General features: G+C 44.8%; 1 protein-coding gene across 1 annotated transcript in view; it reads left to right on the forward strand.

The window, feature by feature from the left end:
- Positions 1-18,215, forward strand: part of LOC144268258 (uncharacterized) — a 39,292-nt gene extending 21,077 nt beyond the window's left edge. The window contains exons 2-4 of the mRNA XM_077822931.1: positions 14,578-14,636; positions 16,410-16,508; positions 17,572-18,215. Of these exons, the coding sequence (XP_077679057.1) occupies positions 14,578-14,636; positions 16,410-16,508; positions 17,572-18,086 (673 nt within the window). The 3' untranslated portion in view covers positions 18,087-18,215. The remainder of the gene's footprint in view (positions 1-14,577; positions 14,637-16,409; positions 16,509-17,571) is intronic.
- The last annotated feature ends 8,211 nt before the right edge of the window (positions 18,216-26,426 follow it).

The following is a 26,426-nucleotide window of genomic DNA, read 5'->3' on the forward strand; positions in this document are numbered from 1 at the left end:
TTGTCTTTCACCTTTTGAACAGTCAACATCCTCCTGACAGGAGTTCCCCCTCAGCCCTCCTTCTGGGGCTGGGAATTGTCTCAGGGTTCTTTCTTTAGGATAATCAGATTTTTCCCTCCTTCAAGCAGGAATTCCTCCTCCAGCCCTCTTCCTGGAGCTGGGGTTGTGATTTAAATCAGCTGCAAAGCTCTTGTCAATTCCATTCAGGTGAACATCCTTTCCAGTTAGCTTTCTACTCCAGAGAGTTCAGCAGGTCAGCCTTCTGCAAACAGTGTCTATCTGCTGTGAGGGAGATAGCCTTTATGCTGGTTCCCTTCTTCCAACTCCTTCCCAGTTGGCTGGGTGAGAGAGGAGCCTTGCCCTGCCTTCTCTGCAAGGCTTCAGGACCTTAAAACTACAGTGTCAAGATTCCTTTCCCAAATGCCATTCATTCCCAGGACCCTTAGGTCTCTATCTACTGGACCTTTCCAAACCCTTAACGGGCCATGCCAGATGGTGGAGTGGGCTGGCCACAGGTCACTATTGCCTTCAGCGGCAGACTACCCCATCGCAGTCCCAGTGAACTCAGGACTGGTTAGGCCTCAGCTGGAGTATTGTGTCCAGTTCTGGGTGCCATCCTTTAAGACAGATGTGGAGAAATTGAAGAGAGTCCAGAGGACAGCAACAAAAATCCTAAAAGGCCTAGAAAACCTGATCTAAGAGGCAAGTTTTAAAAAAACAACCTAGGCACATTTAGTCTTGAGAAAAGAAGACCGAGAGGGGACCTGATAACTGCCCTTAATGTATCTGAAGACTGTTAGAAAGGGGATGGTGATCAATTGTTCTCCTTTTCCACTGAAGGTAGAAAAAGAAATAATTGGATTAATCTGCAGCAAGGGAGACTTCGGTTAGATATTCTATCTGTAAGGGTAATTAAATACTGGAATAGGCTTCCAAGGGCTGTTGTGGAATCCCCATCAGTAGAGGTTTTTAGGAACAGGTTAGACAAACACCTGTCAGGAATGGTCTAGATATACTTGGCCCTGCCTCAGTGCAGGGAGCTGGACTAGGTGACCTCTAAGGTCCCTTCAAGCCCTACATTTCTATGATGAACGAACTTCCCTCACAGGAATGTTGAAGATAAGGGGATGGTCCTGCTGCATGCAAGGTGACATGCAGACAAACACCTGTTCACAGTCACCACGTTGCCCTCTTGCAGAGATTGTATTTAGAGAGAACATATGGGCATTCTTATAACTGACCATGGACAGCCTCCTTTAGCTTGTCTCTTTGGAGCTGTAGGACTAGGATACAAGTCCTGCCTCTTCAGGGGTGTGTGGCTTGTTTAGTTAGATGTATGTGTGTTTGTAGCAATGGATTCACTGCAGAATAGCAAGAAAATTGGTTAAACTGGATTTGAGTTATAAGTCATTTAAAATATTTCTCTGATTATGGAGCCACTTAATATCAAGTCCATAGTTATTGTTGCAACCAAGATGCCATTCCACACCTTAGACCTTTGGCATGGAGCAAGCATTTTCAGCTAAGAATGTGCATACTTTTCCGGGTGTTCTAGAATTTTGCTTTTCATGTTGGAATAAAATTACTCTTATATTTGAGTTGTAGGTGCCTAAAAATGACTCTAGTAATTTAACTCAGCATCTATCTATTTTGGGATCCTCTAAATTAAAAGAGCGGCTTAATTGTAACACCTGAGACATTTTACATACAATGAAATAATATTGAAATTTAATGCCCATACTAAGCAAAATATATAAAAGAACTATACCCAATGAAAAGGCGAATTATTTTATTAATGTTTTTAAAGTTTGGATGGCCCCCTATCTGGTTTGGGAAGTCTGTTGGTCTTACAGCAATCACGCTTTAATCAATGTGTGCGTGGCAAAGAGTTGTGGGGCAAGGGACAAGAACTGTGCAAACCTTTTAAGCTCTGTAATAGAGTGCAAGACAAGGGGAGCTGGCTACTCTGCAGCATTGCAGTGTCCTGGAAGGCAGATGAAGCAAACAGGAACAAATGGAATGCATAGTCACTACAGAACTGATGAATCCTTAATGAGCTGTGGGACATGCTCTACAGATCTCCAAAGCTCTGTAGAGGAATGTGATCTGGTTGCTCAGCATTCAAGCATAAGAAAAGAGAGCCAAGATAGTGCAACATTCAGGGTTTATTCCTTCCTCCACAATCTTCTCCTATCAAACACTTTCTTGAAATAGAGTTCTCTAAATTATTAGATGTTTCCCTACACAAGTGTACTATCGAACTATAATGCCTATCTCTCAACATCCTTCATTCACATTTGAGATAGCAATATTAAACATGAATGCTATAATCTGATTACATATTTACCCTTCTATTGTACTCCCTTGAGTAGTTATATATAAAATAAAACTACCTAATGCAAGCTTTTTATTTTTATTGCCAACTCTACTTGCTTGGGAACTAAGTTCTTTTTTCCTCTGAGTAGATGGTTTGATGTTGGAGCAAGTATGAGGCTTTCTTGGGATGACAGCAGATTTCCTTCCACTTGGTTCCTCTAGAGCAGGGGTGGGCAAACTTTTTGGCCCAAGGGCCAAGTTGGGTTGTGAAACTGTATGGAGGGCCGGGTAGGGAAGGCTGTGCTTCCCCAAACAGCCTGGCCCATGCCCCCATCCAAGCCCCCCATTTCGCCCCCGACCCCTCCCAGAACCTCCGCCCCATCCAACCTCCCTTTGCTCCTGACTGCCCTGACCCCTATCCACATCCCTGCCCCAACCACCTCCCAGGACCCCACCCCCATCCAACCTCCCTGCTCCCTGTCCCCTGACTGCCCCGACCCCAATCCACACCCCCACCCCCTGACAGCTCCCCCGGGACTCCCACGCCTATCCAACCCCCCCTACTTCCTGTCCTCTGACTGCCCCCAGGACCCCTGCCCCTTACCCAACCACCCCCTTACCATGCTGCTCAGAGCAGCAGGAGCTCACAGCCGTGCTGCCCAGCCGGAGCCAGCCACACCGCCCGCGCTGCCCAGGAGGAGCAGCGGGCCAGAGCACTGGCGGCACGGCGTGTTGAGGCTGAGGGGGAAGGGGGACAAAAGGGGAGGGGCCGGGGGCTAGCCTCCCCAGCTGGGAGCTCAGGGGCCAGGCAGGATGGTCCCACGGGCCGTAGTTTGCCCACCTCTGCTCTGGAGTGATGTTTTGAGAGCATTTTCCAATATCTGTTGGTTGTTCATTGGCCTGTGTTCCTTTCATGTCCTGCTGATCAAGTCTCAGAAGTGCATATTTCACCATCCTCCATGTCCCTATTTGTCCTGTTCTTAGGGGATGAATGAATTCTGTGGTTTTGGTGAAATATGTGCCCATCCAGTTCTATGTTATATGAACAAAATTTTAACTGTTCAACACATGCACTTAGAAGCAAGTTACATGATTTTGTCCTGAGAAAATAATTTGATCTTGACAGTGTCTCCAGGGTGTAATTCTGGGGGATCTTTAGCTTGTTGGTCATAGTAGGCTTTGGCCTTGGCATGAGTATTACTTTTTTTAAATTCCACTCCTTCCATCATGGCAGGTTGTAGTAATGCTAAGGCAAAGGTATGCATGTGTCTTGATATCAAGCACACTGAGCTGCTGATGTAGCTTTGCCATTTGACTGTCTGGTAAGGTGTTGATGCAGTATGACTGTCTTCTCATTCCTAGGTAAATTTCATAGACTCACTGCAAGTAAACTGAGGTCCATTGTCTGAAATTAGAGTTTTGGGATATTACACCGGCTGAAGTGCTTCATTGTTTTGTCTGTCGGTCACTGTGGTAGTGTCTGACAGGTCATGTAGTTCCCAGAACTCTGTATAATTGACAGTAATGAGTGGTTTGCAGTGAAGAAGTCCATTCCCACTTTGCTCCAAGGTCTGTTAGTTCATGGTCTCTTCTTGCTGTTTGGCTTGTATTTCACCACATGTATCACATCTGCTCACCAGGTCTCAGATATCTTTGGTCTTGTTTGGCCAGTAAACTGGGTCTCTGGCTTTCCAGATAAAGGATTCTATTCCAGAATGGCTCTGATTTGCTCTTGAAGTTTTTCTATTTTCAGTGAATGAGGTATTATCATTTTGCTGCATCTTGCCCATTCAGCTCATCTTGATAGTTCCAGTCATCTAGAGAGGCAGGTGGGGCTTCTCCTTTGGTGTCTGGTCATCCTGACAGAATGACGAATGTGAGCACTTCTAAATCTCTGTTTTGTAAGGTCTGTTCTTGGATTCTTTCCAGCACCTGCCTTGAAACTGGCACATTATTGTCCTTTTCGTAAAATGTTTTGAGATCTACTGATGGAAAGCACTACATAATACCTAGCTCTTCTAAGTCAATAGAAACATTAAAATGATTAGCCATATTATTCTAAAAGCAATGAGGATTAGGATCTGTTTTATTAGTCTTTGCCAGCCTTCCTCAATGAATGTTAGCACAGAAGTATGAAAACTGAAAGGTGAACCACATTTGACTCAACAAGCTGCCTAGTTTACTTTAACTGGAGGTTCCCATGCTGAGAAGCACTTTTGCCCCCCAGATTAAGTTTGAGAGACACTTTGTTTACAGGAGCAGAGTGGGGGAAGTGGGCCAGATTATCTTGGCAAAACATTGTGTGAAAAGAACAAGTTTTCCCAGTTCAGATAAAGGAGGACAAGTAAAAATGAGTTAAGAACATACCCATCCATGTATATTTTAACTTTCATTGATGTGAATAGCTGGGGGTTCATGACTAAAGTCCTACGCATCGAGATGAGATAATTACAGTTATACAGTAGTGGAGGCATTGCCAATTTCTCATAATTAATTTACACAGAATATTTCCTCCTTCTTCCTCCCCACCCCCACCCCCAGCCCATTAAGTGTGGAGAAAAATGTTCTTTGAAGTTGGCAATTTCTCTTTAGTTTGCATAGTCCTCCTAAACATGAACATTATGTTGTTTACTAATCTGTTAATGACAGCTGATTATCAAACCATAAATATACATGTTGTATCTAATCGTTTGTGAACATTAAACATCAGAATGTAATATGTGGGTGTGTGTAGAAACCTAGTACATAAGTCACTATTTAGCATGTCAGTTTCTGTAGTGGTGTCTGACTGTGTGCAACTGTCAGCTTTCCTTGTGTAAGAGAGAGAACTTATTTTCCCAGCTTCTGTTAAGATGTTTGTTCGCTGCTGTCAGTAAACAGAGTATTTTTTACTTTGCTTGAGCTGTCTGGTATGCACAGCCTGGATGTCTTGCTGCTTTTTGCTAGCTTCTGTGTCTTGCTTTCAGTGTTGTAGCTGTGTTGGTCCCAGGATACTAGAGACAAGGTAAGTGAGGTAATATCTTTTATTAGACCAACTTGTGTGTGTGTGTGTGAGAGAGAGAAGTTTTCAAGATACACAGAGCTCTTCAGGTCTCAAAACAGCTAAGCCTTCATCTCTTCTTTCTGGCTATCCTTTCGGATGTCACTATAGTCTCAAAACAATTACTCCTGGGTGAATTTTGCATCACTGCATGCGCAGAATTCATGTTCCCCTGCAGATTTCTTTGCTTCCCCGCAGAAAAATTACTTATGAAGGGGAAGCAAAGGGAAGCCACAAGAGCGGTTACACGCCCCTTCCCGGCAGTACAGGCAGGTCAGTTTGGGCACCTGGAGCAGCTGGTAGAGATGTAAATCACCGCCAGGAGGAGATGGGGGCTGGATAGTCGTACATGTGAGAGAGACACACACTCTGTTCCTCTCGCTCGCTATTGTGACACACTTAGCATGGAGGGGCAGGGCTTTGGGATGTTTCTGAGGAGGTAGGCATGGGGCGGGCTCTGTCCCCTCAGGCAGAGCGGAATGTAGCAGCCTGCCTGCTTAGTAAATTGTTCCCATTATTTTTGTGAATTTCCCCAAGAATATAAAACAGGTGTAAAAGTTTTAAGGTTCCTTTACATTGCCAGAGCAGTGTAAAGGACAATATGGCCTTATAAATGCTTATGGTGCTTTAGTGATTAGAACTGGTCTAAAATTTTGGACTGAAAAAATGTGCTCCATGAACTATCTGCTACTGACCTTTCTAGTGATGGTCAGTAGCCAGTATAAATTATGAGGTTGATTCCCCAGCCCTCACTTGCTCTTCAGTTGCCTATGATGTAACACTGAGCATATGGCTGCATATATTTGTTGACTAATAACTAGAAATAAATGGTCAAACCTAGCTACTTTACTATTAGGCAAGGGGGATTGGAGACTTCCTCCTATGCTCCTCACTCCAATTCTCCATCCATTGCATTGTAGTTTAAAAAACACCTCAATTTTAATGTATGGGAGACTGGACAGCTTAGGTGATTATGTCTGTTCCCAAGGTTTCTGTTACTACTTCATTGCCAACAAGTTGAGAAGCTTTCCTTGCAGCCCCCAACTTGTCCCTCTCTCCTTCTGTCACTCCAGAGCACACACTCATGCTCTCTCTCTCAATCTGACATCTTCTCCTAGATATCTTATCTCAGACTAAATTCTCTCCAGAACAGAGCTGGTCCCCTTTTTTTCAAACCCACTACTTCCTTTGTCTTTCACTGATAAAATCACCATCCTCCTGATGGTACCCCCAGGGTGTAACCTGGGACTGTGGGACCGTTGTGTGATGGGTTGGACCCCCATTCTGGGATGCCACCTGATATACTGGGATTTCACTGAGCCTCTCCTGCTCCACCAGCCTCAGTTCCCACTCCCTGTTTTGCTGAACTTCCTGTCTCTCCGGCCTCTTGCAACACACACACACTCACAGCTGCAGCCACAGACTGAAGTCAGCTCTATGTGAGAGGGCTCCGCCAGCACTCACATGCACACCCCTTTTGGGAGATAAAACCCAAAATAATATTGTCTTGCACTGTATAGAAATATCTGTACAGGACACGCTCAGAAAATTCTGCCTTCTTCCTCAATGTGAAGAGAGAGAGGCACGACTTCTTGTCCCCCCTCAGTTAGAAATTACATAAACTGGGTTTAATAATAAACAAAACAAATTTTATTAACTATAGAAGGCAGACTTTAAGTGGTTCAAGGGATAGCAAACAGAACAAAGCAGACTACAAACTGAGGTTGACACACTAGATAGGTAGGATACAAATTAGCAAATTCTCACCCTGAGTGATAAACAGGCTAACAGATTCTTAAGGCAAAAGTTGCCTTGGCTTTCCCAGGTTTTCATAGACAGGCTAAAGATCTTAGCCTGGGACCATCACTTCTCACAGTTGTCTTTGTTCTCAGGTGTTTTCAGGTGTGTTGTTGTAGGGAGAGCGAGGACCCCCATGTTGTCATTGTCCCTCTTTTATATCTTCCCCCCTACACTTGCTGGAAAGCTTTTTTGCTGTGACCTGGGTCAAACAGTTCCCATTGTACAGAGCTATCTGACCTGGGTCAACAGTTCCCATTGTGTAGCGCTATCTCTGAGAGGTTTCTATTACACTCAGTTCCTGCGGTAAGCCTTATGCTTGTGTGCATTTCTTCAATAAGCCACTAACATTGTTTGGCCTCATCCAACGTAGCACATTTGAAATACAGAGACATGGTCAATATTCCCAGCTTCAGATACAAAAATGATACATGCATACAAATTGGATAAACACATTCCATAAATCATAACCTTTCCAATGATCCCTTACATGAGTCATCTTGCATAAAGGACATCAGTTATGTCATGTCCATATCATAAGCATATTTCCATAAAGAATATGAGTGTAATGTCACACGCTGTGCCCCCTTAACTCTCCAGCCTAGGCTGTCTCACTCAATGCTTTGCTAGTGACAAGCAGCAAGCCCATCTGGGCACTGTTGTCACTCAGCACAACCGCACATGGAGCCCCATACCCAGCTAGATTGCATGAATGCTCCCAGAGCCACTCATGAATCACTCAGAGAGAGGTACCAGCCAAATCCCCCTGGCTCCCAACCTTGTACCTCTGGGATATACTGTCTTGCACTGTTCAAGATGAGCACTGCAAATTTATTAACTGGCCTACCACTTCATCAATGGAAAATGGATATATACCAGCATTTGTAAACCTGAGCAAACACCCTTCCCAAACACTTTAGGCAAACTAACTGGTAATGATAAACAGTTAAGCAAATTTATGGACTACAAAAGATAGATTTTAAGTGATAAGCAAAAAGTCTGAGTGGTTACCAAAATAAATATAAGCACACAGTCTAAACTCTCAACCCTATTAGACTGGGAAACCTCTAGATTAAACAGTTTTTCTCACCCCACTGGATATTGTAGTCCTTAATATAGAGGTTTGTTGCTTAAACCTGGGCCAGTTTGCTCCGTTGAAGTCTTCTGAGTGTCCTTGATGCTTGCAGCATAGGTGGGGGCAGGAGAAAGGCCCAGCATGTGGCCCCTGTGTTCTATTTTATACCCTTAGTCCATGTGCTTGGAGAACACAAGTCTAGGCATGTCTGGTGGGCATTGCGGCATCCCAAGGTGAAGCAATACCCCAGTGTGTCTCCTGTGAGTGAGTCATTGAATTTTAACTCCTCTGGTGGACAATAGCTGGTGATGTCTGTTCAGCACCCACCCAGGTGTTGGTTACTTCCCTTGTTATTGTCTCTGGAGAGCTAGTATCTGGGTGCCTCACATATCTACAGCATATTTTAGTGACCACCATAAGACACATTCTCATAACTTCATATGCATTAATGATATATATATTTAGATAGAAAAATGATTTTCAGCAGATCATAACCTTTCACCTGATACCTCACAGGGCCTGCTTTATATGAAATATCATAATTATATATAAATGAGGAATATGGGGGTCACAGCGTGGTCCCCTGGGATGTAGAGTGTCCCACCTCCCCATCTCACATTTTTTGCAACCTCAGTTTCGCCTTATCTAAGGGCAGGTCTACACTAGAAGCACTACATTGGTGCAACTGCAGCATGTCTGGTGAAGACACTCTATGCTGACGGGAGAGCATCTCCCGCCAACATAGAGCTAGTGTGGACAATGTTTAGGTCACTGTAACTTGCGTCGCTCGGGGTGTGTGTGTCTTTTTTCACACCCCTGAGTAACGTAAGTTAGATCGACTTAAGTGGTGGTGTAGACCTGCCCTAACTCCTCATTCATCCGCCCTTTCCTCTTACCTCTGAAGCCACAACCCTTGTTCTGTCCTTGAATGCTCTCTCTCCTCAAGTCTATCCAAAAGGTTGATGGTAAAGTCAACTTCTCCTACCACTTTGGCCATGTTGGCTTCCGACTCCTTGAAATCCTTCCCTGACTTCCTGTCTTCTGCCGCAAATTCAGTCTCCTTGTTTTCACCTCCACTTCATTTCCTGCTTCTTGCACTCATTTCACACTTCCCTTTACACCAATTCCCTGCACTCCCTTAAAGATTCCTCCTTGGCACTGGTGTTTAAATGCTGAGCAAGTGACCTCTGGGAAAGTATCTCCCCCAATGATCCCAACCACCACTGTACGCTCCTAAATGGCACTATGACACCCAATGCCGAAGACAAAGGCCCTCTGCCAAATATGGACAGCTCGCTCCTCAAGGGGCTACCTCTCATGCACCCCCAGCCAAGCAACAATTCTGAAAGTATGGTCAAAGTCCCAAGAAGTCTCCTCCTCTTCCAGTCATTTGAACCATCTTCAATATCCCACCAGTTTGGCAACCGATTAGCTCAATTTCTTCCACCTTGGAGACTAATCTCCTCGGAAAAATGGGTTCTAGAGATAGGAAGGGAATGGAGCACCCTTCCCTGACTATCTATTCTGCACTGCCACCCCTGCTCCCTGTCTGTCTTTAGGGACCCCTCTCACAAATCCGTTCTAAGGGGAGAAATAAATCATCTTCTGCAATTGGGCACCGTCAAGCCATTCCCTTTCCAACACAGGGGATGGAATTTCTACTCCCATTATTTTCTGATCCAGAAGAAATCCAGTGGCTGGCAACCCCTCCTGAACCTTCAAAATGTAAACAAGTTAATCAAACTGCAACTCTTCAAGACGGTTACCCTCTCCACCATTATCCCAGCACTGAAACAGGGGGACTGGTTCACAGCTCTCAATCTCCAAAACATGTATTTCCATATCAAAATACACCCTGCCCACAGATGGTTTCTCTGGTTCACCATGGGTGCTGATCACTATCAGTACAAGGTACTGCCTTTCAGACTGTTGACAGCCCCACATGTACTCTCCAAAGTCCTTGTGGTAGTCGCTGCCTACCTCAAGAAACAAGGCATCGTCATCTTTCCATGCTTAGATGACTGTCTCCTCAAGGCCTCATCTGAAGCTGACTCTCTTCACACTGGCCGGTTGACAGTGGACCTTTTCATGAACCTAGACCTCCACATGAATATGGACACGTCTTCTTTAGCACCAATACAACACCTAGAGTTCATCGACCCACAACTAGATGCCATACAAGCCAGGGCCTGCCTTCCACCTCACAGATTCTTGACTATAGAGGATCTTGTATCCATGGTATAAGCCTGCCCCCAGATCTCTGCCAGAATGTGTCTCCAGCTACTAGGCCACATGGCAGCAGCCATGATTGTGTAAAGCATGCATAGTTACACATGTGATGTTTTCAGGCATGGTTCCTTACAGTATATGTCCCACACAAATACAGCCTCCACAAAATTGTATCCAAGCCAATGAGGGTCAAGGACTTACTACTATGGCGGACACAGCCCAAGAATGTCTGTGTGTCAGGGTTCCTTTCCTTCAGCTGGAACTGACAATCATTCTCACAACCGATGCCTCTCCTAAATCAGTTGGGGAACACACCTTCACAGTCATACAGTGCAGGGCAGATGGTCCTTAACAAATCCACCCTACACCTCAATCTCCTAGTGGTCCACAATCTCCAAGTGGTCCGCAATGCCTGCCATAATTTCCTCCCACTACTGGAACATCACATCACCAGAGGCATGACAGACAATATTGCCTGCATATTTTACATCAACAGACAAGGCGGGGCAAGGTCCCATTTCTTCATGCTCAGAGGCACTGAAATTATGGAACTGATGTATCCAACACATCACCATCTCAGCCGTATAACTCCCTGGACACCAAAACACCACTGCGGGCTCATTAAGCAGTAGATTCTCCCACAACTGTGAGTGGGAACTGGATATGTGAATCCTTCGGCTCATCTTCAATCACTGGGGATTCCCCATTGTAGATCTTTTTGCTACTCCACAAAATGCCTGCTGCTTTCAGTTCTGCTCGACAGTGAGACTGGGACACGAATTCCTGGGAGATGCATTCCTCACCACATGGGATGCCCCACTACCGTATGCCTTCCCTCCCTTCACCCTTCTGTTCTGAGTACTCCGCAAGATACAGGAGGACTGAGTTCATGTCATCCTTATAGCTTCAACATGGCAACATCAGTTCTGTTATACTTACCTCCTTTGCATGATGGTATGTTGACCGATCTCTCTCCATCCAATGCCATGGCGCCTTTCACAGGATGCAAAGCGCATCCTCCACCCCAATCCACAAATGCTCCAACTCAAAGCCTGGGTCCTCCATGGCTCCAGGATTTGGAAATAACCTGTTCAGATGCAGTTAAACAGATACTTCTGAATAGCAGGTGCAACACGACTAGACTCACTTACCTTCAGAAATGGTCCAGATTCCAATACTGGTATGCCTCCCATCCAATCGCAATCCATGCTCCCACTACCACTTATCCTGGACTACATATTATACCTTAAACGATCAAGACTACCCACCAGCTCCATTCCGGTGCATTTTCCCCACGTAGATGGCTATTCCATCTTCACGCACCCACTCACAAAATGTTTTCTGAAGGGTCTCCAAAATCTTTATCCCCACATACGAGACCCGACCCTGGCCTTGTCCTACGTTCTCTGACTAGACCTCCATCTGAACCAATGGCAACATGATCTTTTATTCATTTATCAATTAAAACTGCCTTTCTTGTCGGCATCACCTCAGCCTGACAGTCGGCGAAATTGCAGCCCTTATGGCATATCTCCCATACATAATTTCACAAAGCCAAAGTTACACTGCACCCACATCCAAGATTTTTACCCAAGGTTCCATCATCTTTCCATCTCAATCAACCAATTCACCTTCCTTTCTTTTTTCCAAAACCTCGCCGCAACCAACAGGAGGGAGCTCTGCACACCCTAGACGAGCATTAGCTTTTTACTTGGACAGAACTAAACCTTTCCAAAATCACCACACTTATTCCTTTCAATGACTGAAAGATCCCGGAGTGCAGCCATCTCTAAACTGCACCTTTTGGATCTCACAATGTATACATTTCTCCTATGAACTACACAATAGACAACCTCCTACTGCAATCAGAGCACATTCCACCTGTTCGCTTTCCACCTCCATTGCTTTTCTCAATATTGTTCCCATTGCTGACATTTGTAAAGCTGCCACATGAACACCAACAGACACTTTTGCCTGTCACTATGCTATTACTCACAATGCCATAGCAGACATTCTCCTAGGACATACTGTCCTATCATATGCAGTAAATACTGCCCCGAAGCCCCAGCCTTCTGACTGGGGCACTGCTTTCTAGTCACCAACAATGAAGCACCCATAGGGACACACATCTCAAAGAACCTCAGTTTCTGCACAAGGTGAGTAACCTCTTCCAGGTTTTTCCTCACCACACTGTTCATTAATTAAAGGGTTGTCCCAGCCATTGTCCTGTGTCTTTCAGATTGCATTGTCCTCAGGAACACTGCCTACTCTGTTTTGTAAAGCACGCTTTGTGGTGGTTGGCAGTGACATGGTGAAAGGAAGTCTTTTGCTGCTACATTGTCTCATTGAATGCAGGCCAGCTCGATAGCAGTGAGTTATAGTCACTATCTGTTGGCTGTTCAGTGACCTGTACAAAATAATTTTGATGGTCCAGTTCCTGGCAGACAAGTGTCCACATCATAAGATCACCAGAGCTTGCATTAAGTGACATTCATTTCTGACAATCTCAGCAGTGAGGTCCAGGGCTGGGTAAAGTTAGGGGCAACAGTTAAGTGAAAACACAGGTTAACTAGTTAGTGAAGACAAAGCCAATGTTACCCTAAGAGATGGTCTCTGGTAAGGAGGAAGGTGCATTGGCAAGTCAGTGTGGGAAAGCTTATGGTGACATTGCCTGTGCTATCCTTTTACAGTGGTTGAATAGCAGCTGTCAGTCTTCTAAACTGTGGAGCCAGCATCTTTAATGAGAACTAAATATTTATTAGAAAAGATGTTTCTGCAAAATTGTACCCAGTACCTCCACAAGAACTGCTCCATCCTATTGCCTGGGAGGAGCAAGCCAGGAGGAGGCAGGCCTATGGATCCATACCCTCTCCATGGTATCAGCAGAGCATGCTCTCATTACGTGCTTGGGAACTCTGAGGATTCCCCTGGAATTTCACCTGCACCGGTGCATCTCTGCACCGTTCCCAATGCAGGACTGTTGCTATCAGGCACAATTGATCTCACAACTTATAACCTATGTTCTGAGCTTTGCATATTCCCTAGTCTTAGTGCTGAAGGTGGCAGTAAAAAAAGAGTGAGTCTTAACACACAAATGGGAAACACTATTATAGCAGCACCAGGCCATGCCAGCGCCACAAGCGACAGGCAATGAAAGACTTTCTGTATTCAGAAGCAGCCTTTGATGAATGGAAAGGATGAGCTCTAGGAAAACTAGGTAAGTTCATTGCTGAGATTCTATGCTCATGAGTGATGTAGAAAAACTTAGCAAGCTAGACAAGAGGGAAGAAAAACACAGCTCTGCAATTCCATCGAAGCATGAAGGTGAGCTTAGTGTTGTAGACTGGTAGCCCATTCAAACGAGTACCTTGTGCTTCAGAAGAAAATGAAAAGCCACCATAGTGAATGAGGCCACTTGTGCCAGGCTATGTGTGAGGAAGAAATGTCCTCCTTGATACTGGCATCAATCAACCTGAATCATGAGATGTGACTGTTTTTAACATCCACCTATATTATAAACTGCTCATAAAATTATACAGCCCTTTAAAAAAATTCAGCCAAAGTTATTTAGCTCTGACCTCCTGCAATCAAACAGTTGATTGTGGGAGATGGTCCTTTTATCCTGCAGTCAGTCCCCCAAACATACACTTCACAAGGTGCCTGATCTTTCCAGGTGCTCGGCACCTCAAATGATCAAACCCATATTGCCTGAATAAATCTCTTATTCAGTCCTCTGCATTCAGCTAGAGAAGAAAGACATCACATTGTAATTAATAGAACAGGTCACGAATCAGTGACAGCTTATTTTCATTTTCAGGAATTCACTTCCCAAATACCTATCAGTCAGCATTCTGTTGGTCTAGTTCCAGGCACAATGACTTGCTTACTATACAATCTGGCATGCTGGCAGGGCAGAAATACAAACAGCCAGTCCTTTGTGTTCACCTGCAGCTTTGTTCCATTCATCAATAATTGCTAAGGAGACAAGTAAAATATTTCATATGCTGACTCTGGAATTATATCACCAGTGAAATGATGTTTGTTTGATATGTATGTTCTTTAACCTGAATCCTATAAAAATTACAACCCTGAATGTTACATGTGTGTTATCCTTACTTAGGCAAGAAATCCCACTGAAGTTACTGGGACTAGTCGTGGGACAAATCCTGCTCACCTCACGTAAGTAGTCCCAACACAGTCAATTATTCACCTGCTTCTGCAATAACATTCTCAGTGCCTCAAAGCGGTAACAGGCACAATGGGACTGCGTGAATAGAATGAGCAGGGTTTCATTCTAGGGGCTCAGTCCTGCAAGATGCTGTGCAGTCTTTTGACATTGTGAGAGCCTTCAACTTCCATTCTCTTCTGAAAGAGTCAGGACCTCAGCATGTCCTAGGACTGAGCCCCATGTGAATTGGGATTACTTATTTGAATAAGAGTTTGCAGGTCCAGTCTAGGTTCTATATTGTGAACATACCACCAATCAGTCTGCCTCTTTACTTTGTGTGGAAGTGCTTAAGTTTGGGAATCTCAATATGAAAGATCAAGAAAGATTAAAAAACGCAATGAATTTTTGCTGGCCCCTAGCAATTGCATGAATGGATGTAGATGGCATCAGGTGTCTATAGATAGGGGACACAATGGATCCTGGATGTAATTCCTTGTGATCTGTCTTTGCAGCAAGGACCAGTCATTCCATTTGTCTGTAAAGCACGCATGTAGTAGTATAAAAAACAGAAAACAATGTTGGGCCAGCTCTTGAGATCCAGTTTTTACTCTGTGCTTATTCAGGCAAATTTCCGTTGTGATCAATGAGAGAAAGGACCTCACATTTTGTCCCTGTAATAAATAATATCCTGTATACATTTTTCTGAAGTTTCGTATGTAGATTTAATGCAAAATAAAAAGTAAACAGATTGTAATAGGTGCTTTGTCAAAGCTCCCATGTATAATTGATAGTCTGTCTCTCACACGCACACCCTCATTAACAACGTTAGAGTAGAAACTCCCTGATATGAAGTACAATTACCAATAAATTGTCTCAGTAAAGATGGTCAGAAAAACGGATGGAACCATTTTCCACTGGAGAAAGTATCTTCACCAAAATGCTTTGAAAAATTGTTTTTTGCCAAAATTTTGTTAGAGAAACACCAAGGATGTCCAACAATGTAAAAGCACCCTGTTTTGACACTTCTGGAGCAAATGTTTCAAATTTTTCAAGTTGAAATGATTGTTCTAAAATAAAGGCAAAATTGAAACAAACTATCCATTTTTATCAAAATGGAACATTGTGATTGATGCAGACTCTTTTTTTTTTTTTTTTTAATTTTCTTTCTAGGAGAATTTCTAAATGTTTGGGTTTCATTCCTGATCAGAATGAAGATAAATGCTGAAATGTCAAAATCCTTCACAAAGCAGAATTTCTATCCTTTTCATAGCTCTAATAGAGAGTAAGTTGAATTTTGCTTCAAGTGGAGGCCAATCAATTAATTAGATGGCAGACTTGCTTTACTTGAGATAAAAGTGAAGCACTGGTGGGAAAAGGGAATGGTGGGAGCAAATGAAACAAAAGGAAATGGGCAAAGTCAATAACATAGAGAGACTGGGATTTATCTTAACCTTGGTCTACACTAGGAGTTGAGGTCGAATTTAGCAGTGTTAAATTGATTTAACCCTGCACCCATCCACACGACGAAGCCCTTTTTTTCGACTTAAAGGGCTCTTAAAATCAATTTCCTTACTCCACCCCCGACCAGGGGATTAGCACTGAAATTGGCCTTGCTGGGTTGAATTTGGGGTCCTGTGGACACAATTAGACAATATTGGCCTCCGGGAGCTATCCCAGAGTGCTCCATTGTGACCGCTCTGGACAGCACTCTCAACTCAGATGCACTGGCCAGGTAGACAGGAAAAGAACTGCGAACTTTTGAATCTCATTTCCTCTTTGGCCAGCGTGGCACGCTGCAGGTGACAATGCAGAGCTCATCAGCAGAAGTGACCATGATGGAGTCCCAGAATCGCAAAAGAGCTCCAGCATGGACCGAACGGAAGGTACGGGATCTGATTGCTATATGGGGAGAGGAATCCGTGCTATCAGAACTACGTTCCAGTTTTTGAAATGCCAAAACATTTGTCAAAATCTCCCAGGGCATGAAGGATAGCGGCCATAACAGGGACCCGAAGCAGTGCCACATGAAACTTAAGGAGCTGAGGCAAGCCTACCAGAAAACCAGAGAGGCGAACGGCCACTCCGGGTCAGAGCCCCAAACATGCTGCTTCTATGATGAGCTGCATGCCATTTTAGGGGGTTCATCCACCACTACCCCAGCCATGTTGTTTGGCTCCTTCAATGGAGATGGAGGCAACACGGAAGCAGGTTTTGGGGATGAGGAAGATGATGATGACGAGGTTGTAGATAGCTCACAGCAAGCAAGCAGAGAAACCAGTTTTCCCGACAGCCAGGAACTGTTTCTCACCCTGGACCTGGAGCCAGTACCCCCCGAACCCACCCAAGGCTGCCTCCTGGACCCGGCAGGCGGAGAAGGGACCTCTAGTGAGTGTACCTTTTAAAATACTATACATGGTTTAAAAGCAAGCATGTGAAAGGATTAATTTACCCTGGCATTCGCGGCTCTCCTGGATGTACTCTCAAAGCCTTTGCAAAAGGTTTCTGGGGAGGGCAGCCTTATTCCGTCCACCAAGGTAGGACACTTTACCACTCCAGGCCAGTAGCATGTACTTGGGAATCATTGTAGATCAAAGCATTGCAGTGTATGTTTGCTGGTGTTCAAACAACATCCGTTCTTTATCTCTCTGTGTTATCCTCAGGAGAGTGATATCATTCATGGTCACCTGGTTGAAATAGGGTGCTTTTCTTAAGGGGACATTCAGAGGTGCCCATTCCTGCTGGGCTGTTTGCCTGTAGCTGAACAGAAATGTTCCCTGCTGTTAGCCACGGGGAGGGGCTAGGCACGTGGTGGGGAGGCAAAATGCGACCTTGGAATGAAATGTATGTATGTAATGTTAACAGCAAGGTTTACCGTGAAAGAGTGTACCCATTGTTCTATAAAATGTGTCTTTTTAAATACCACTGTCCCTTTTTTTTCTCCACCAGCTGCATGTGTTTCAAGGATCACAGGATCTTCTCCTTCCCAGAGGCTAGCGAAGATTAGAAGGCGAAAAAAACGCACTCGTGATGAAATGTTCTCTGAACTCATGCTGTCCTCCCACACTGATGGAGCACAGACGAATGTGTGGAGGCAGACAATGTCAGAGTGCAGGAAAGCACAAAATGACCGGGAGGAGAGGTGGCAGGCTGAAGAAAGTAAGTGGCGGGTTAAAGAGAGGGCTGAAGCTGAAAGGTGGCAGCAGCGTGATGAGAGGAGGCAGGATTCAATGCTGAGGCTGCTGGAGGATCAAACTAATATGCCCCAGCATATGGTTGAACTGCAGGAAAGGCAGCTGGAGCACAGACCGCCGCTACAGCCCTTGTGTAACCAACCGCTCTCCTCCCCCAAGTTCCATAGCCTCCTCACCCAGACGCCCAAGAATGTGGTGGGGGGACCTCCGGCCACCCAGCCACTCCACCCGAGAGGATTGCCCAAGCAGCAGAAGGCTGGCATTCAATAAGTTTTAAAGTTTTAAACTTTTGAAGTGCTGTGTGGCATTTTCCTTCCCTCCTCCACCACCCCTCCTGGGCTACCTTGGTAGTTATCCCCCTATTTGTGTGATGAATTAATAAAGAATGCATGAATGTGAAGCAACAATGACTATTGCCTCTGCAAGCAGTGATCAAAGGGAGGAGGAGAGGGTGGTTAGCTTACAGGGAAGTAGAGTGAACCAAGGGGCGGGGGGTTTCATCAAGGAGAAACAAACAGAACTTTCACACCATAGCCTGGCCAGTCATGAAACTGGTTTTCAAAGCTTCTCTGATGTGCACCACGCCCTCCTGTGCTCTTCTAACCACCCTGGTGTCTGGCTGTGCGTAACCAGTGGCCAGGCGATTTGCCTCAACCTCCCACCCCACCATAAACGTCTCCCCCTTACTCTCACAGATATTGTGAAGCACACAGCAAGCAGTAATAACAGTTGGAATATTGGTTTCGCTGAGGTCTAACTGAGTCAGTAAACTGCACCAGCGCGCTTTTAAACATCCAAATGCACATTCTACCACCATTCTGTGATTGCTCAGCCTGTAGTTGAACAGCTCCTGACTACTGTCCAGGCTGCCTGTATATGGCTTCATGAGCCATGGCATTAAGGGGTAGGCTGGGTCCCCAAGGATAACTATAGGCATTTCAACATCCCCAACAGTTATTTTCTGGTCTGGGAATAAAGTCCCTTCCTGCAGCTTTTGAAACAGACCAGAGATCCTGAAGATGTGAGCATCATGTAACTTTCCCGGCCATCCCACGTTGATATTGGTGAAACGTCCCTGGTGATCCACCACAACTGAAAAGTACCCCTTGCGGTTTATATACTCGCCGGCTTGGTGCTCCGGTGCCAAGATAGGGATATGGGTTCCGTCTATGGCCCCGCCACAGTTAGGGAATCCCATCGCAGCAAAGCCATCCACTATGACCTGTACATTTCCCAGGGTCACTACCCTTGATATCAGCAGATCTTTGATTGCTTTGGCTACTTGCATCACAGCAGCCCCCACAGTAGATTTGCCTACTCCAAATTGATTCCCAACTGACCGGTAGCTGTCTGGCGTTGCAAGCTTCCACAGAGCTATTGCCACTCACTTCTCAACTGTGGGGGCTGCTCTCATCTTGGTATCTTGTTGCACGTCAGGGCAGGGGAAAGCAAGTCACAAAGTTCCATGAAAGTGCCCTTACGCATGTGAAAGTTTCGCAGCCACTGGGAATTGTCCCAGACCTGCAAAACTATGCAGTCCTACCAGTCTGTGCTTGTTTCCCGAGCCCAGAATCAGCATTCCACCGCATGAACCTGCCCCATTAGCACTATGATGCCCCCATTGCCAGGGCCCGTGCTTTGAGAGAAGTCTGTGTCCATGTCCTCATCACTCTCGTCACCGCGCTGATGTCGCCTATGCGCCCGATTTCGCTTTGCCAGGTTCTGGTGCTGCATATACTACTGGATAATGCGTGTGGTGTTTAATGTGCTCCTTATTCCCAAAGTGATCTGAGCAGCTTCCATGCTTGCCGTGGTATGGTGTCTGCACAGAAAAAATGCGCGGAACAATTGTCTGCCATTGCTCTGACGGAGGGAGGGGCGACTGACGACATGGCTTACAGGGTTGGCTTACAGGGAATTAAAATCAACAAAAGGGGTGGCTTTGCGAGAAACAGAATGACCCCCTCAAGGATAGAACTCAAAACTGGGTTTAGCAGGACGTTGATTTCACGAAGGGAGGGAGGAGAAAATGAATACAAAACAAATCTGGTCTATTTCTTGTTTTGAGCCACTTCATCTATCTTTATACATCTTGCTGGCAGCAGATTGTGCAGTACGACCGCTAGCCATCGTCATCTCCTAGGTGCTCGGCAGAAGATGGTGCAGTATGACTGCTGGCCATCGTCTTCTGCTGGCTGCAGATTAAAAGACAGTGCACTGCCGGTAGGACTGAATCACCATGAAACGAAACTTAAAAGGGAAATGACTTGGCTGAATCACTCCCATGTTTGCCCAGGCACCCCGACCTCATCGAGATAGGTTAAAAGAGCACCCTGGATTACATCGACAATGGCTACCAGTCATACTGCAGTGTCTACTGCCAAAAGGCAATAAACTGCTGCTGTGTAGCAATGCAGTACCATGTCTGCCAGCACCTAGGAGACATACAGTGATGGTTAGCTGAGCGGGCTCCATGCTTGCTGTGGTATGGCGTCTGCACAGGTAAGTCAAGAAAAAAGGCGCAAAACTATTGTCTGCCCTTGCTTTCACAGAGGGAGGGAGGGAAGGGGGGCCTGACGATATGTACCCAGAACCACACGCGACAATGTTTTAGCCCCATCAGGCACTGGGATTTCTACCCAGAATTCAAATGGGCAGCGGAGACTGTGGGAACTGTGGGATAGTTACCCATAATGTAATGCTCCAGAAGTCGATGGTTTCCTCAGTACTGTGGACACACTCCGCCGACTACATGCACTTAGAGTATTTGTGTGGGGACACACACAATCGACTGTATAAAGATGCTTTCTACAAAACCGACTTCTACAAATTCTACCTAATTTCATAGTGTAGACATACTCTTAAGTACTGGAATGACAATGCTGTGTTGTGTAGAGAGACTGATGTTTGTTAACTTTTGATTAAGTCTTGTATAGAACAGAAAGAGTTGAGGGAGAATAAAACAAAATGCTGACTATCTTCTATTTTCTTGGCAAACATGATCTTCTCTATTAGGATTATCAGAGAGCTAGTCCCTGGATGTGGGTAGCAAGGCAGATTTCCAGTGCCTTTCAATTGCTTTCCTGGCTGATGCTGCCTATGCTAATATAACATGATGGTTGGCCACAAATATAATCCTTAGGACCCAGGAGACCTAGAATGCAGATGTTGCTCATAGAGTTTAAGCAGAAGTGCAATGTGTTGCTCAAACTTGGACACTCTCAATGCCAGTTTTCATGTAGCTAAAAGCTCAGTGTTGCCTCATCCTAGCCTTTGGCACCTGACAGGCTATTCAGTCATTTAAAACACTGCACAGTCTGTTTCCAAATTGCACAAGAATAAGTATTCTTCCTCTGCTGATTTTTGCTTTCCAGTGCAGGAACCTAGGAATTCCCCTATTTGATCAGACCATTGGCTAATCTAATCTGGTATCCTGATTCTAGCTGCAGCTAATAATTGATGCTTCAGAGGAAGAGAAAAATAAATAGAAAACAAACCACCATGATATCTAGCTAATTGCACAGAGCTGTACATGGGTGGTGGGGGTGTGGGGGTGTATTCCTTCCTGACATCTACAGGTGATGAAAATATGCCTCGAAGCATGAGATGAGGTTCCCTTATCATTATCTTAACTTGCATAGCAACAAACATAATTAGGGGTCATAAAAGTATCCAGCTGTTTAGGGTTTTTTGAGTAAACAGAGCCAAATGCATCCCTGATGTAACTTCTTTTACATCAGTTTACATCAGTGATGAATTTGGCCCATCAAGTCTACAATCTGTCCTTGACTACAGACAATAGAAAACAAAAGGCAAGAATTAAAACTAGCTGTGGTCTCTTAAGGCAATGTTTACCACAATGTTTACCACATACTTGTACTGTTTCTTAAGATGTTCTATTCAAACATATTTTTTTCATGTGTTAGCAAGGTAAGAGGTGAAACTGTGCTGGGAGTAATAAAAATAAGCACAACATGCAACAACACTTCAAGCAGCCTCTAAATTGAAATACCATTAAGCAACATGCTGCAATAATCGAAAGGCAAGCAGTATCCCTCACTTCCTCCAAATCTGAGGTACACCCCAGTGAATATGCAGCAAAACGAACAGACGGGTGTTAGTGAAACAGACATGCAGCAAGAGATCCTTTAGCACCACTGTGTCAAGCCAATATGTGACCAATTAAACACAAACCAAGCTAACAACATTAGTCAGGTACTGTGTCTAGTGAATTAAATGAGATTCCAGAGCAAGGAAGCAGGGATAGCAACTTGTTCAACCCTGGCAGAAGTGCATTAACCAAGTTTGGTGCCTAACAGTTACGGTTCAAAGCAAGGCTGTTAGGGTACCAGAGATGTACTTTTGATTATGTAGCCACAGAGCCAGTGATGAACTGCCAAAAGCTGAAGAACCGGTTCCTTCAGTCGCTCTGGGTCTTCGGCGGCAGGTCCTTCAGTCGTCAGGGTCTTCAGTGGCACTGAAGGACCTGCCACCGAAGTGCCGCCGAAGAACTGGAGTGAGTGAAGGACCCGCCGCTGAAGTGCCACCGAAGACCCGGAGCGCTGCCAGGTGAGTAAAAAATTAAAAAGGGATTCTCAGGGGAGCCTCCCCAGCCGAAAGCTCAGGCGGGCTGGACAGAATGGTCCTGTGGGCCAGATGTGGCCCGTGGGCTGGAGTTTGCCCACCCCTTTAACAACCGGTTCTAAATTGTCTTCAAAATTTAACAACCGGTTCGCGTGAACCGGTGCGAACCTGCTCCAGCTCACCACTGCAACACTACCTTCTTACGCCATTCATAGCCTCACCATTTACATTTTCCCTTGTATTGTCTTTATTTGTTTTGCAGTAGCTCTAGGAGCCCCAGTTATGGACCAGGTCTGTCTTTTTGGTACTGTAGGATGACCTTCAGCTGTTTCACACTTGTTTGTCAAGGTTAACTGTATTTTTGAGAACTGTTGTGTGTCCTCAAATATCTTTCACTGCTATGGTACTTATTGCTTAACAAAGATGTCCTTAATAGATCTACTATAGCTTTGTGATGAAGGTGAGTGCCTCCTGTCGGCTGGGTGTGGTGCTGCTATTTTCTTTCTCCTGGAGCCTCTTGCAGATGGTTGACATTGTCCGGTGGGTCTTCAGTGGCTCAGTCCTCCAGCTAAATCAAACAGTCAACAATGGATGAACCTCTTCCAGGGTAACAAAGTTCCAACAGAGCACATTGCTGTGCCCTCGTTCGTGTCTTTAGCCCTGACTCTGGACTCAGTTCTCAGCCTCTTCTATGCTAAATTCATTCCTGCCCTGTTAGAGTACTGCCCTGGGGATTTCTCCCTCGAGACTTTATCTTCACCAGTTCTCACTGTTCCAGCTCTCCCCTTAAGTTTAGTCCCCTTCCGGGGTTGTAAAGACCAACAAATGGTTGGCCCTCTCAGGGTCTTCAGCCCCATATCTTGGCCTGTTTAAACTCCAGTCCCTTTCTCAGACTTTTAGTAATGAATCTTATTCCCTTTTCAGGGCTTAGGCTACTTCTCCAATGGCTCATGGGGGAAATCCAGGCTCACCCACTACTCTGGGTCCCAACCCAGGGTCCCTATGAACAGCAGTCAAGCACTGTTCCCTTTAAATTTTTCAGTTAGCTGCTACCGTTTTTCCCTAGGCTTGTTCCCCCTAGTCTCTTCCCTGCCACTCAGTCCCTTAGGGTTACTGTTCTCAGGTCTGCACTATCTTTGCAGAAAGCAAAATGCAGCCAGAACTAAACTTCTGGTTATCTGTTGGGCTACTTTGGCCAGAGCAGAGTACCCTTCTTTGCCACTCAGGTCTTGCCATGCAGGAGCTGACCTGCTCAGCCCCTGCATCTCCTTTTAACTGAGCCTGCTATATTCTGGCTGCTTCTGTGCACCTTCATGGCTCCTTTCCTGGGGTGGGATGTGGTAGGACCACAAGGCCTCCAGCAGTGGGTCTCAAAGGGCATGGTACATTCTCTTACAAGCTTACACTCATTGGTGCCCATTCTCATGACTTTATCATAACTCTCATGATATCTAGTGTTCTTGTAAAGCCCCAGCTCCTGTGCCAAGTGAGTTCATGAGAATCCCAGCTTTCATTTAAGCAGCAGCAACAAAATAGGATGTTTCTAGCCCTCATGACTGTAGACAAAAACTTGGAAGTGTGACCCAAATGCTTCATAAATACTCAAAAACCAGAAGGCAAAGGAAAAGGATCCCCAAACTTTACTGAAATCTCATTATTTTTAAACTAGTTCCTCTTGGGGTCTGACTCATGATCTTTGAATGCTTGGGGTTGGCAAAAATGCAAATAGTTGTATTCCAAACTAAAGGCTACATTGTAACTGCGGGCATGAGGATGGGGGTTGTGCAGAGGTGCTCTTCACAAGTGGCAGCGCCCAGAAGCATTCTAGATGCCAGAAGCCCTTCTGGTACACCGGAGAAATGCATCACAGAGCGAGGGCTATTGTAAACACCCAGTAATAGGATGCAGCGTGTGTTGTCCTTTGCCTTGAATCAGCTCAGCAGGCTGGCGTGGAAGTAGACCATGGCCATAATCCTGCATCTCTTCCTTGGGGGAAGACTAGTGCTGTCAGCTTGGCTAGACTTTCCTGGTTTGTGCACAAAAGCAGCATGCAATAACTAGGATTGTGGCCCCTGACATCCTCCTCCTTTTCATGCACCCAACTAGGACACTCCTCCGTTCGGTCCTTAGATTATAAAAATTTGGGGTAGCAACCTGTGCATTCTAGTGGGGCTGTATTTGTACTATATGATTTTTATGTGACTAGATGGCCTTATGCACTTAAGCAGAGAGCACACTGCATATAATTAGTCTTTTAATTGAACAAATGCTTGTTGCACCAACTATTTGATGGAGAGAAAATAAAATATTTAGCCAGACAGCTGGAAGTTAAAATACAGCAGACAATAAAAGGATAAAATTATGTCTCAGACTCTTAAATGAGAAAATAGTCTATGTTAGGAAGCATTACTCATTTAGATAGCATAAAGCTTATAATTTCAACAAGGCCACAATTTTCATAAAGAGTCTGTATTTGTGATTTTCCCTCCTTTTCCCTCTTGTAAATTGCAGTTAAAATGAATAAGCCTTTCTGCTTACAGAGAAATTCATTTTTATTTTACTTTGCCTTTTTCATGTCAATTACAGAACACTTTGTTAAAATGATTACATAATTTTTGCAGAAGCTTGGTATTACAGGCTGGAGGAGATAAACCCACTTAAATGTGACTAATGTACTCACAAATTCCTGCCCAAAGCACAGTTTCTCAACTAGACATCACTCACACCTTCCGAAACCACTGCACAGAATCAGTGCAAATATCAAAAAGACAAGCACCCTTTCCTGCTGAGGGAGGTAGGTTATGAATTCTGTTTTTAAGTAGAAGGTTGGAGGTCACTTGGTACTAAAAACTCTATTTCTTCACACCTCGCCTCATTGCTTGGTTCCTGTCTTGTGATAAGGTTATACTGAATGGCGCTGGCATCCTTCAAGGTTATTGTTCCAGAAAATATTTGCAAATAATTTGATGTGTTGTCAGCCAGCAGGCAACAGTGAACTCATATAATTCAACATACTAATATGGGTTTTCATGCCTTAAGCTATAAATAAGCTTGATATTCAAAAGTTTCTGTAATGTTTATTTAATAGCAATATTTTATAAATAAATCTTGATTATTTCATTGCACTCCAGAGGAGATCTTCCTCCAATATAACAGTTGTTTCTGACCTCAGGCCTCTTTGTCTTCTTCAGTCCTCCCCACATTTCTCTTAAAGAAATAATGTTTTCCTTATCAGGATTTCTCTGAGATAGTCACATGAGAATTTTGACCATGACAATTCTGACCTCACCTCTTCCACCACAACCCCATACTCAAGATATAGAAGGCTTTATCCTGAAGTTCTTCATCAGACAAGATCACCATTGACTTCAGCACAAGTTTTGCCTGGGAAAGGACTTCATAAGGACTCCACAATAAGGCCCTGAAAGTCTAACTTGAAAGAGCCCCAAATTCAGATTGTAGATGCATCAATTATGGAAGAAGTGGTAGTCCGGAACCTCCTGTGTAACTGAGATCCAGGAGACAGTGGTGTACACTGTCTTTTCAATACCCAGGGTCTCTCCAAGGCAAGGGAAATCCGAAGAAGACAGCTCTCTATCCCCTTTATGCAAACCAAGGGGATGATCTGAAGCCAAGTATCTGCCCACAAGTCCAATCTGAACATCCTCAATTCCCATTCACTGACTCTGACCCATGCTACTACAGGAACTTAGGACTCAATTCAAATCCCACAGAAGTCAGTGGGAGGCTTTCCATTGACTTCAATAGGCAGTGGATTGGGTTCTTCAGGAATCGGGAAGAGCTGATACTTTTCAGAATGAATTTGTGGCTGTTCATTTTCTGGTGATGGTGGCAGTGGCAACAAGAACAGCAGTTTCTGGTGATGTTCTTCCTACTAGAAGACTATTCACCAGAACCTCTCTAGTTCAGACTAGCTCCCTTCATCAAAGCGATGCTGTAGTGCAGCTGCACATGGGTTGGATCATTGCACTATTGTGCTTCCTTGTTTTCTCTGATGGTCCAAGC

Source organism: Eretmochelys imbricata, chromosome 7 (genome assembly GCF_965152235.1).
Source record: "Eretmochelys imbricata isolate rEreImb1 chromosome 7, rEreImb1.hap1, whole genome shotgun sequence".
Lineage (NCBI taxonomy): Eukaryota > Metazoa > Chordata > Testudines > Cheloniidae > Eretmochelys > Eretmochelys imbricata.